General features: G+C 39.5%; 2 protein-coding genes across 2 annotated transcripts; one reads left to right on the top strand and one right to left on the bottom strand.

The window, feature by feature from the left end:
- Positions 1 to 804: 804 nt before the first annotated feature.
- Positions 805 to 4798, top strand: prcc (proline rich mitotic checkpoint control factor). The gene is made up of 7 exons (XM_029514650.1): positions 805 to 1590; positions 1683 to 1730; positions 2127 to 2615; positions 2936 to 3031; positions 3205 to 3351; positions 3506 to 3571; positions 4140 to 4798. The coding sequence occupies exons 1-7, from the start codon at positions 1291 to 1293 to the stop codon at positions 4224 to 4226; spliced, it is 1233 nt and encodes a 410-aa protein (XP_029370510.1). The 5' UTR covers positions 805 to 1290; the 3' UTR covers positions 4227 to 4798.
- A 1684-nt stretch (positions 4799 to 6482) lies between these two features.
- On the bottom strand, positions 6483 to 9324 carry mrpl9 (mitochondrial ribosomal protein L9). Its single transcript, XM_029514651.1, has 7 exons — positions 9102 to 9324; positions 8360 to 8519; positions 8039 to 8163; positions 7897 to 7950; positions 7674 to 7775; positions 7508 to 7591; positions 6483 to 7234 (listed from the first exon to the last, which is right to left on the bottom strand). The coding sequence occupies exons 1-7, from the start codon at positions 9180 to 9182 to the stop codon at positions 6914 to 6916; spliced, it is 927 nt and encodes a 308-aa protein (XP_029370511.1). The 5' UTR covers positions 9183 to 9324; the 3' UTR covers positions 6483 to 6913.
- Positions 9325 to 12951: the final 3627 nt, after the last annotated feature.

Raw genomic sequence — 12951 nt, forward strand, 5'->3', positions numbered from 1 at the left:
GTACCAACAACTATGCACCTATTGTGGATTTTTTCTGCAAGAGGCAGATCCCCGTATTAACAATATTAAGGTGAGCAGTCTCTAAAAGACTCACATTCTCATATTTTTACCAATAATACGTTTGACTAAAGCCATCTAACATTTATAATCTACAGTCCAGTTTCTATAAACCAGTTATAGCAGAGAATCTGAGACTCGTATGATTGTTGGGTATTTATTTATTTATTTATTTATTTATTTATTTATTTATTTATTTATTTAGTGGACCAAATTGTGAGCAGAGGCAATGTAGTGCTAAAATTTGGCAAGGGGCTTATTCAAAAATGTTGCTGCAAAGATATGAGTTCAGATTGCATAAATTATTCTAGAACATTGTGATTTCAGGATTTTTATTGAAATAAAACTAATAAGCTTGTTGTAGCTGTCCTAATTCACTAGAGCCGGTGGTAAAATTGAACTGCAGGCTCCTATGCAGCTTATTGATTTGTGTTGTATATATTGTACTGTATTTCTGACATGAACGTAAATGTGTCTCGACACTGCCATCATCAAAAATTGTTAGCCAAAAAGGCTAAAGTCTATTAATTTATGATCAAATGGTGAAATATTAACACGCACCGTCTAAAAATCAATGTGTGATCATAAAATACCGGCCATGACGAATTCTTAGCCTTAATATGTAAACCCCGCCTCGCGAATAAAGAAAACAGAGGAAATAAACTCGCGCGCTGGTCTTCGTTCGGTCTTTAGGGGCGTTAAAATGTGAACCAACCGAAAATTAACACACGAAGAAGAAATGGCTGCGCAGAAACCTGCGCAGTTGAAACTTCAGTCATGAACGATGGAGGCGAATGTTTTGATGGAGTCTAGGGACTAACAATGTATTTGTTACCGTAACACCACACCACAGTCGCCGGTTTGTGGTTTAAAAATATTACTCTGTAATTACACAACAATTATCGATGTGCAAAACAACGGAGACTTATTTATTTTTGACTTATTAAGACGTGGTCGGTTAGCTAACAGCGTTAACTGCGGCGGCCTAGCTAGCATTAGCTGGGGCTGTGAAGTTAGGACAGTCCTTTCATGAGCTCGTCGTCAGGCCGTATTCAATCTGCTCTGTTTTCCATCTGCAACGATTTCATCAACACTAGCTCTATTGATCCAAGATTATCGTACCTTTGGTTGAAGTCAGCTTTTCGGAAAACCAGTGAGACAAATTCAAGGAGAAGCGGTTATCGATGTCCACAAGCTACTGCAGATTAACAATCTTTAATAACATCAGCAAACATGTCTTTAGTCGCCTACGCTAGCAGTGATGATAGTGACTCCGAGGAAACCTCTACCACTGCTGTGCCGGAGAGCAGAGTCAGCACAGGAGGGCTGTTTTCACTCCTGCCTGCGCCCAAAAAAACAGGAGGGAACGATGGACCAAGCAAATGTGCAACCGTGAACCCATCGGCAGGGAACAGCACGTCAAACGATGACCTAGATCTTCCACCTAAAGGAGGCTTCCTTTCTAGTTTGCCTAAGCCGAGGAAGCGATCAGAGCCTGTCAGGATCACTGTGCCACAGATCCAGAGACACGATGTGAGTATCCCGCCGGCGCAACCCTTTCCTTATACTTATTGTAGCCAGAGTGGCATGTGATCATTTAAAACCTCTGTATGTCTTGCCCATAGTCAGATTCAGATGACGATGAACCAGCAAAAAAGAAACTCCAACCTCAGGTAAGAAAATCTCACCATGACAGGATAAAATTTTCCCTCGTCTCTTTGTCCCAGATTATACAAAGGGGATTCACCAGAATCACATCACTGAATTTTTACACACTTAAAGATTTTTTCTTACAAGACTAATAAATCACTGGGGTGTAATGCAACATCTGCCCACACAACAGACAAAGTATACGGTATCCACACCAGAACTCTATCTCCCTTATCTATGTCACCTCTGATGTTTTCTGCTACTTTCCTATTATCGGCCATAAATACAAAAAAAGAGAGTAAACCAGTGAAACAGAACATATTTTCCTATCCCATTTGCATTGCTGATCAACAGTATTATGCTTCAGTAATTCCCTAAAGTAACACTTTCTACTTCCATCCATATCTTATCTCCTCTAGAGTGCAGGCTCAGGCCTGTCTGCCCTTCTGCCACAACCCAAAAACCTGACAGTGAAGGAGACTGACAGAGCCCTGATTCCTCATGCACTCACCAAACGGCAAGAACCCAAAGGACCCAAGCCTGGAACGCCTGCTCAGGGGCTACTTAGTTCTAGTGCGTCTCCCTCTGCCATCAAAGCTGCAGCAAAGTCAGCTGCCCTCCAGCTCGCCAGACAAATAGCTGCTGAGGACCAGGATAATGAGGAGGACATAACCCCACAGAACTACTTCTCCTTTGGCGAAAGCTCCCAGCCCCTCCCTACAGTCCTCCCAAGCATAGGCCCTGAGCCAGTGGCTCCTGCAGAGCCTCTCCCTATTGCAACTGCTGATGAGCCTGGTCAGTCAGACGCCCCTCTTGACTTTGGGGGGGGTCATGAGGCTGTTGGTGCATGGGGAGCTCAATATTCCCAGTATCAGCAGCCCATGGCGGGCCCAGAGGCTTTCCCTCAGGTAACCATGATTTATACACTTTTGCTATTTGAATGGCTTCAACCCTGAGGACTCTCTTTCAGTTGATAGACATATGTGAATAATTGTTTAAGATTGATGCCAGCTCAATCCTCCTGGAAGAGCTGAATTGTCATGTGAACAGTCTGCTCATAAAATCTGAGTGTAGCCAGAGGAAACCTAATGACTGAAGCTTACGTGCTCTTACATATGATATCATCACATATCACAGATTGACAGAACTGCTATAAACGCTCAAACCTTCAAACTTTTAAGAACAATTGCCATGTGAGTGACATTGCAAAAATGTTTCCCCTGGGCAGGAATACTATAACGAGTCATACTACCAAGATCCTAACCCTGATTTGTCAGAGGAGACTGAAGAGTCTGGCCACTCTGCCATGTTTGATGATGAAGCGGTAAGAAGTTTGTTGCAAATTTTCCCTAAATTATATAGATGTTAAGCACTCAATACTTAATAATTGTTCCTCATTCCTCAGAATTGTCCCCTAATTACAATAAAAAAATGTAATTTAAAATTTGGTGGGTTTGGAATGGTGTGACTCAATGAGACTTTCACTTGTTATTTCAGTTTATGCGGCTACAAGGAAAAAGAAACAGAGGTAAAGAAGAGGTGAAGTTCCTGGAAATTAAAGGAGACGATCAACTGAGCGGCAACCAGCAGTGGATGACCAAGAGCATGACAGAGGAGAAGCAGAACCGCCAGTCCTTCAGCAAGGTAACCTCATCTGTCATGGCAGGGTTTTGGTTCTTCACTAACAGGATTAGTAGTATAGACTGGGAGTGTGTATAGACACACAAAACACTCAATTCTAAAAAGGAACAGCTTTGTGTAATTTAATGCAACGTCTACCTCTTGTCCTCTGCTGCAGAAAAGAGGAGAACAGCCCACAGGACAACAGCGGCGCAAGCACCAGATAACATATCTCATTCACCAGGTGAGTACTGCCAACATCCAAGTGATGCTTTCTGTGAAATTAATGTCTGCACTGGATGCTTGCAAACGCAATACAGTCAGTTTCTGGATTCTGGTGTACCAACACACCAGAATCCATAAACATTCAGCCATGAATGTTTATATCTACCAAACCTCAAATCTTGTGTTGACTGCAGAAGACTTAAACAAACAAAAAACACCCAAAGCAATCAAATAAGCTATATAAGCTATATAAGCTGTTCAGCAATTTGTTGTTTTTATTTGTACACAGCTTGGATGGTATTCAGTGCTTGCATAAGCAAACAAGGTGCGGATTTATTTGCATTGCTGCAGTGGTTATTTTTTAGAGATCTTATTTGTCTTTGTGCTCAGAGTGTCCTCTGATGCCTGCGGTCACAAGCAATTCTAAATGGGAGCACATTAATTTTAATAATAGACTAGACACTGGATAGTCTCATTCCTGATTGGTTACATTTGCTGAAAATAGTTTTAAAATCTTTATTGTATTGTTTTTTCTAATAGTGTCACACAATCTTACTGACAATCTTACTGACAACCTTCTTCCACAGGCAAAAGAACGAGAGCTGGAGCTGAAGAACAGCTGGGCAGATAACAAGCTAACCCGGCGGCAGACCCAAGCCAAATATGGTTTCTAAATGTCATGCTGTGGACTCTGTGTCATGTGGAAACCCTGTGTCAGAAAGTAGAGTAGAGCTTTCCACATTTCCCAAACAAAGCAAAGGTTGTGTTTTTGGGAAAACAGTATGCATACCTTAATACAGTTTCCCTTTTTCCTCCATCCTGCATTTGTGTTGAACTGTTAATATTCAATAGTTGTTTTAGTCAATTGTTTAATAAGATGTTAATAGCCCATTGGAACTCCATTTACAGCCATTGAGCTCTCCTTTGACTATAGTTCATCATAAATAAACAGCAACATTGCTCATTTTCTAAACTGGCACTATAACTATTATGAGATTGTGAAGGTGTTTATAAGGTCAGTCAGTGACGGAATATAAAGTGACCCTGAAGTGGCCACTACACATGCTTCTCTTTTGAATATGCGTGCTTCCTGCTCACCACTGGACACAGATGTGTGGCTCCACTTTTCGTGTTGACCCTATTTGAAAGGCTTGGTTCTCTGGCAGTCGTAGGGAGAGTTGGATTTTGAAAAACTGTGATTAGATACATAAACATTTCTATGTCCAATCGAAAACTTTGTACTGAATGGAAAAGAAACACTCATTATGAGCATTAATAACACTGTATTGCTTTGTTTTATTTATTAAACAAATAACAAATTGCCAGAGAACCAAACTTGTATTTCAGTTCTGTAGTGATGATTATGGCAGCTTTAACTAAGTATTACTTGGTTGAATCCTACATGCATCCTCCAGCTTCAGTAATTAGCATAACAATCCTAAGAATGAGTCCCTGATTATGATGAGAATGACAAAGCAGGGAAGGTACTGGTCTTTTTCTTCTACTCCAGTTTTAGGACAATTCTGTTAACACAATAAATCAGGAATATTTGTGTATGTGAGTTGTCTGCATCAAGTGGGCCAGAATTTATAAATAAGCTGAATATTTTTAGTAAGGGAAAATGCGACAAACTATGTAATGGTTTAAAAAAAATTATGTAAGCGTTCATATTGCTAAAGCTGACTGCAAGAGGCCATTTTTAAATGGCTTTTCACTGAGAGACTGACATTGTTAAATTTAACATGTTTAACTTTCTCGAAGCAATAGGTCAAAAACCACCCTGAGTATTCTGTTACTTCTTTTAGATTAGCAATATGAATTCTTGGGCTAACTGTTTTTTTTTTTTTGTTTTGTTTTTTTTTTAAATAAACATTGGATTTTGCCAAGGGCTCCATAAATAAACTGGAGCTGGGTGGCTGAACAAACACATGTATAACCAAGTTCAACATAGAGGGATATCGCGCCATTCAATTTACTGTCCTGGATAACCAATATTACCAACCAGACCAGTTAACCCTGGGTTTATAGATGCGCATGCATGCAAAAGAGCTGGTTAATTATAAGCAACATAGTCAGGACCATGAACAAAGTTCTCAGTATAATAAGTCACTTACAGCAGCCTCCTAATTCAACGAGGTTAAATCTACACAATGTCTAATCACCCGAGTATTTCAAATGGTTAAAGTCAGACTGAGTGCACGAATCATTTATTTCTTACTGACTGAATTCAGTTCTGATGAGGTCAGTCTAATTGAAACTTAATTTATAATCATGGAAATATTTAACAGCGTAGACTATTTTTCTAATCAAAGGCATCAGATGGTGTACTTCTTATTTCCAGTTATTGTTTAAAGTCTGCTGGCATTATTCTGGTGGTATTCTGAAGAGTGTGAAAGCATCGCTGTCAGAGTAATTGTTCAGTCAAAATTGAGCCGTAATAGTTGTTATCCCAACAAACAGGTGACCTGACAGTTAGGTTCCCTAAAGTTGAATGTTTGGAAAATGTTATATTTGATAAATCCTCGGCAAAAGTTCCCACTTAATGTAAATTCACACCTCAACCTTCCTTTTATTCAGGTTATCGGATTGATTAGTAGTTTGGCTTCTAGCAAGTTTTGAGCCAATCCTCTTAACCAGAGCAGGTTAAGGATCTGGCATAAATTACCATAGTAACCTAACCAAGTCAGACTGAAAACCCAGAATCTCACCTGAAATTATTTCACTTAACTCTTCGAAGTGCAGTCTTCTGACAGACACCCTGATGCTCACAAGACAAATATGTCAATGCAGCTTCAAGAGTTTGGAATGCGGGGGTCAACATGGTGGTGAGGGCGACACCAGGAGATACTTTTTTTTTTTTTTACAGATGCATTTGTTAAAGTTGTGCAGTTAAACTTGATCAATAAATCTTTTCCTTTCTAGACTCTGTCTTTGAAGACCGCTGGGCATTTTTTTTTTTTTTGGTGTTACTAGTATCACGATGCAGATATTAAACAAATCTGATTATCTCACTATAATGGACATGAAAAATAGCTGCTGTGGCAACACAATTTTACACTTTCCTGCCACAGCATCTTTTTATTTTCAACATTGTAATCACAATAACCTTTTATTGTCTAACATACTATAACACTGCATTTAGTGGTATGTAATTTAGACATCTCACCAAATTATTGTCTCATGTTGAGTCTACAATGGCCAGAAAGATACACCGATTTAAGTAACGGGAATGTATTGACTTATTCTGTGAACACCAGGAATTGCAGACATTTCAATAACTAAACCAACAATTACAGTTTTTATGACTGTATTATAGGTGAACATAACCAAATGAAATTGTAATTTCTTTATTTGGAGTCCTTTATTCTTTTTTTGGCCTGTGACTTGGTGGTGCTGTCGTGTCTTGAGTTGTTTGCATAGCTGAGGCTGTTTCTTCAGCAACAGAGGTTCCTGCTGAAGCTGAAGCTTCACTGACCTCACTCACTGAGTCTTTACCAGCCTCAGCCTCATCTGCTGCATCAGAAACTGCCTTCACAACTGCTTCACCTTCATCAACTTCTTCTGAAGTGTCAGTGGCCGCCTGCTCTCGCCTCTGTCTTTTCAGCTGCTTCTGGTAACTTGCAGTTAGGTCTTCATATGGCACCACTGATATGGGAATGCGAACTGTGTCTATTCCATTAACCTGGAAGACAGAACATATCAAGAATAAGCATTCTGCCAAACCTGCTTTGAGCTTTTTGAATTAATATTATTATATACATGTAGCTTCAGTGAAGTGTGACAAAAAATGTTAGGAAAATGATAGAAACTCCAAAACTAGTAAGTATTTGTTTCAGCATTTTGTAAGAACATAAAAACATAAAATCTTGCAACATGTAATAATCATTTATCTGTTCCTCTTTGCTTGTGTACTAGTTACATGCTTGTGGCGCAATGAAAAATACACATTTCTTACCTGAATGTCACACCAGTATTCACCCACATCCTTGATTGGCTCAAATGGAAGACTCAGTGCATGAGGTGGCACAACAACTCCCAGCTAAGGAAAGGTTTTTATTAAATAAAGTCAGTAAAAACAGGCCGCTTCTCAGCGTTTTGATTGGATCATGTAACTTACATACCTTCTTAAGAAACTGTCTGCAGATGACTTCTTTAGTTAGCTTGAATTCTTCAGAGGGCATTTTGTTTATCTTCAGCTTAGAGCATTTCAGAAACTCCACTGTCTTTAAAACACAAACGGGAAATTTAGTTTAAAAAACCAAAACCTGTTGACCTTTTAATATCAGCGACATATCTGCGGCAGAAATACTTTTTAAACATCTTCAGTAGAAAAAGACTACTCACCAATTGTCCAGTACGAGTTTGAATTCTGTCCTCTGGCCTCCCCTCACGTAAAAGCTGTGGGGAAAAGAATGTGACGATGAGAGAAAGCTAAACACTGTTGTGAATAAAAATAAAAATAAAAATATAATCGAGCAGTACACACTCTTAACTCCTCAGCAAACATTGCTTTGTTCTCCGGTGATGGATACACTGCAAGACCTTGGGACAGCAGCTTATTTCGACCAAAGGATTTTTTCACAAACACAGTATCTCCCCGCCCACCAAGGTCTGTCCAGGGAAATCAAGAAATTATCATTAAAAAAAAAAACAAAAAACAAAAGCACAAATCAACAACCCCAAAACAATATTTCAGTCATCACTCCTTCATATATTTAGTCAAAGCTGATTCTGGATCCCTATAAAAGAATTGACAGTCGCTTATGTTAGTAATTTTGGGTTATTTGAGCTCACTAAACATACTCACTTGTTACTGTCTGAGTTAGAATGAGCTCCATGTTTTGCTTGGGAGCATTTTTTGTGTCTTCAACCAACTTGTAGACTCTGTGTCTTCGAGCGTAAAGCCTTGGCGGCCTGCCTATTTTTGACAAAGGGACCTGCCACCATCGCTCCACCACCACTGTATTCTGTGGACACATTGAGCACCGAGAAATTATCACGACCTATAGTCTGAGATTCAGATTTTTTAAAAGTGACTTGAAGCCTGTGTACAGGTTTAATTGCCGTAAAATAAAACAGTAAAAAATATCACAATAATCCAATTATAAAAAAAAAAAAAAATCAGCTAAAGATTGATGTACCAGTAATATTAAGTGAACATTTCTGACTAGATAACTTTGTGCAGCAGTCCATATTAAAGGACTGCAATTTGCTGGCAAGTAATTCCGTATTAATCTCAGGAGATCATGGCTTTCTGCTAAATAATATATAAAACGCGAATTATAGGAGCCAAAAAAAGTATGAAATCAATCTTATGAGTAAGACATACCAGCCACCCTTCTGCACAATTTTTATTTATTATGTTTGTCTCCCTTTATGATTAAATTAGTAAGTCCTCATCAGTCCATTGGAGCCTAATTACTGCGTTTTTGCTGGAAAAGCCCCCCAAATAAAACACCATTATAAAGGTACGACCAGGAACTGTGTCTCAGATGTGAATGAAGCTGTTTCCTGAGCACACAGGCCTGATCGGTGAAATGGTCGCTGACCTGAGCAGGACTCAGAGAGAAGCTCCGGACAGCAGCCTGGCTCAGCAGGTCCTGCAGGACGCGGCGGCCTGAGCTCCACATGTTCGGCCGACACCGCAGGAAAAGCCGCCTTTCACCTTTTTATCTGGACCGCTGTTTCAAAAGTTCGACCTGGTTTCCTTCCAGGCGACACAACACAAGTCTTTCAGCCCGCGGTCACCTGGGAGCATGCTAGCCGGAGCTAACGACCGTCGCTTTTTAGTGACGCAACAGGACCAGATGTGTCGTTCGTGAACGATCCGTTCATTTTGAACTAATCTTGTTTTTCTTGTTCCGCGCATGCGCGCCACTTTACGAACGAGTCTTTGGGTTTTGTTTTTGTTTTTTGTTTTTTTTGTTTTTTTTTACCACATGTTCTCAGTGTTTCGATCATTATTGACGTGGTTGCAGCAGTAACGTGACCAATGCTGTTATCACTGGTGAGGAGAGCTATCTGATGTTAGCACCGAAGCTAACGTTAACTATGTATCTATGGGATGGATGTTTCATTTGCCTTTCCATTGGATCAAATTCATACACTTCAGTGAGCAGGTGGAGGAGCAGGTGCAGGCTATGGTGCTCAATAGTTCAACAAAAGCAAAGCTGTGTGTTATATACCAAGTGAAGCAAACCATGCTGCTCTTCAGTGTTTAAAAGCCGTGCTTTTACAGTCATTACTGCAGCCCTCACTGGTTCCAATGAACGAAATGAATGAATGACCTGAAAAAAGATTTGTTCTTTTTACTGAATGAGATTAAAAGACCCGAGTCAGTAAAAAGATCCCATCACTACCCCACCGCTGACAAAATAGTAGTCCTGAAGAAATCATCAGTTATTTAATTTCATAACACAGGAAAATTCAAAATCAATACAAAAGAACATTTTTTTTTGTTCTTCTCTTCTTTTACAGTTATTTGTCTATCACCACTTTCTTGTACAAAAACAGGCCATTAGAAAAATTATTAAGAGATTATTATTCATAGTAGCTATAGACAGTATCCAACATCAAAATAACATCAATCATCATCATAACATCACATCAAAAATAAAAACAGGCCATAGCATATAATTTAAGATTTAAATGAAATGGTGTAAAATGAAAATGTGTAATAAGACCAGCGCAATAGAATATAGTTTACGTTTACACATATAGTGTAACAGATGCTATCAAATTTATGTGTTGCAATACCTAAAAATCCGCTGTCACAATACCATTGAAAGCATTTATTTAAAAAGTAAATACGCATGCAATATTAACACTACATGAATGTTTACACTTAGCGTTGATAGCAGGAAGTACATGACGTGTCTTGTGCTACAGCTTCAGTCTTATAGCTGGACACAACTCTCATATGTGGTTTGTTATTGTAACAAATTAACAAATAACAAGAAACAAAAAGAAGAGAGAATCATCCGTGACAGGAGTGGAATTAGGGCAACTACTGCCACATTTGTGACGATACCATCAAGGATTTAAATCATGCATTGCTAACAATAGGATCATAAGGATAACCTGTTGCACCATAGAAGCTATAGCGGTTTGGTATGAGGCGGCGTCTTGCCCTCACAGTCTTACAGCAAGTCACTACGCTGAAGCAACATCCACAGAAGAACAAGAGACCCACAGCAGCCCACACCAGGGTGATGAGAAAAAAGGCAAACAGGAAGGATGTCTTATGGCAGTATCGTCGGTCTCCTTGATTGTAGCTGGGAGGATACACAGAAAAAACCCAGACAGTTCCTGGAAGTGAAAGACACATTAGACAAATACATTTTCCTGTCACAGTTAGAGCAGTGAAAGTCAAATGTATGTTAAGCTTGATTCTTTTTATTACTTGGGCAAAAATGCCCAAAATGTCAACCTAAATGAAATGTTTCTGAAGATTTAACACAAAAACACTTATTTACTGTTCATCACTGCCTGACCTACAGCAGGGATTTCGAGTCAACAGAGAAATGACATTGTGCTCCCACCTGCAATGAACCAGCAGAAGGTAAAGAAGTGCAAGAGGCCCACGCAGACTGAGCTCACAATGAAGACAGCGCCAGATTTCCAGGTGCTCTTGGTGTAGGTCAAAGAAAACGAGACCAGGCTGACTGTTCCCAACACTATCAAGTAGATGGGGATGTTGGGCTGCACTGGACAATGACTCATATTTATGGCCCCTTCAATACAATAGAGCATCGCGAAAATTTTAGATTTTGACCACGAGTAAGACATCAAAACATTTTGCCAAAAAATTTGAAAATAAAATAAATAAATCACAAAACAATACACCACCCATTCCAATGGCTGCAATCATAACCATCCACCAGATAATGTTCACCACAACTACACAGAAAAGGGAGAGAGTTGGCAGTTAGTTCAACTGTTAAACAGATCATTTAATGAAAAGCATGAATACGTTGAGGAAAAGCACTCTGACCCAATGATGAAATTGTCGCAGCACTCCACGGTCTGACATTGTCCGGTGGAGAAGCCTCCATATCTACTGCAGAGAAAGAAAGAGTCATAATGCATGAGAAAGTCGGCAAGCAAAGCTGCAGCAGCAGAGTTATACTGTACCTGTCCAGCTGTGGATTCAAAGCTTTCACTGTTCACTAAATGCACTCGCCACCTGCTACCAGAGCTGGTGCTCAGTTCACAGGCACTGTCACTGTGACAGGACGTTAATGCACATTGCTTCAAGGTGAAGCATTTCAACAATTATTTCGCAATGACCTCTGCATCCACTGAAAAGGAAATGATACAATCTCAAATTGTTATCTGATGCAAATAATCTGCAAGCTAATTGTGTTTTAAACTAAACACTGCTCACATGCCAGCCTTTAATGAAATTTTAAATTTTGCAGTTCCTTAGATGGTATGATGTGATGTGATGATATGATGTGACAGATATGATCAGCTGTACTGATCATATCTATCACATCATATGATAATGTTGCACAGGGCATGCACATGCAGTTAAAGTTCACTGTCGTCGGTGTGGTTAACAAAGTTAACCATATCCGTGGCATTTATTTTCAATAGAGCAGCTGCACACTAAGAAGTAAGATTAAGAGTCTACCTGCTAATTAACAGCTTTGGTTTTCTACACAGGTAAAGCATTCTTAGTGAATATACAACATTTAGATGATTTGTAGAAAAGGTATTTTGCTAAAGTGTTGGATTTTTGCAATGACAACATCACTCATCAGCTTTTATTTTTGAATTTTGAGCTGCTAGCTTCTTGCAAAAAAGAGAGGCAGTCAACAGAGGTCTGGTCAACTCACCTCACTCAGACTTCTCCAAAAAGATCCATGCATGTTGTCCAACATGTGCAGTAGCCCTCCCAAACACACTGATGTATAAAAGTGGAAGGTTCACTGCAAAGTGGCCGTGCAAAAGGTGTTCAATAAAATGATCAAGAATAGTCTTTAAAGGTATCTACGAATCGTGTATTAAAGACAGCAAAGCTAAGATAAATTTAGTTTTCTGTTTCACTAAGGAAGTGACTAAATTTCAGTGAATCATAGTGACACAGCAGCGTGACAGTTGAAGGGGGTTTGTGATCACACGCTTGTTTCCTATTGAGCCAGTGCAGGATGTTAGTCTAATGCAGCCACACTGCCACCCGGTGAAAATGACACAACACTGTTTCCACGCTGTTGATTAGAGACATGACCAGGATGTGATTTTTAAGTAAATAAACCTTTGCCTCAGCAGATAGACTGTTTATTTTACCAGCTGAATTGATAAATATTTATCTCTTAAGGCTACGGCACAGCTACAAATGACTGAACGTGGGGCAGAAACAAAATTCTACATGTTGCTATTTACGGTTCATTTAAT

This window comes from Echeneis naucrates, chromosome 11 (genome assembly GCF_900963305.1).
Source record: "Echeneis naucrates chromosome 11, fEcheNa1.1, whole genome shotgun sequence".
NCBI classification, from domain to species: Eukaryota; Metazoa; Chordata; class Actinopteri; order Carangiformes; family Echeneidae; genus Echeneis; species Echeneis naucrates.

Coding starts and splice junctions, on each gene's coding strand:
- mrpl9 (XM_029514651.1), bottom strand. CDS start 9,182: ATGTGGAGCTCAGGCCGCCGCGTCCTGCAGGACCTGCTGAGCCAGGCT. Junction 7,776..7,896: donor AAACTCGTACTGGACAATTG/GTGAGTAGTCTT, acceptor TGTGTTTTAAAG/ACAGTGGAGTTTCTGAAATG. Junction 7,592..7,673: donor GCAGACAGTTTCTTAAGAAG/GTATGTAAGTTA, acceptor ACCTTTCCTTAG/CTGGGAGTTGTTGTGCCACC.
- prcc (XM_029514650.1), top strand. CDS start 1,291: ATGTCTTTAGTCGCCTACGCTAGCAGTGATGATAGTGACTCCGAGGAA. Junction 2,616..2,935: donor GCCCAGAGGCTTTCCCTCAG/GTAACCATGATT, acceptor TCCCCTGGGCAG/GAATACTATAACGAGTCATA. Junction 3,352..3,505: donor ACCGCCAGTCCTTCAGCAAG/GTAACCTCATCT, acceptor CCTCTGCTGCAG/AAAAGAGGAGAACAGCCCAC.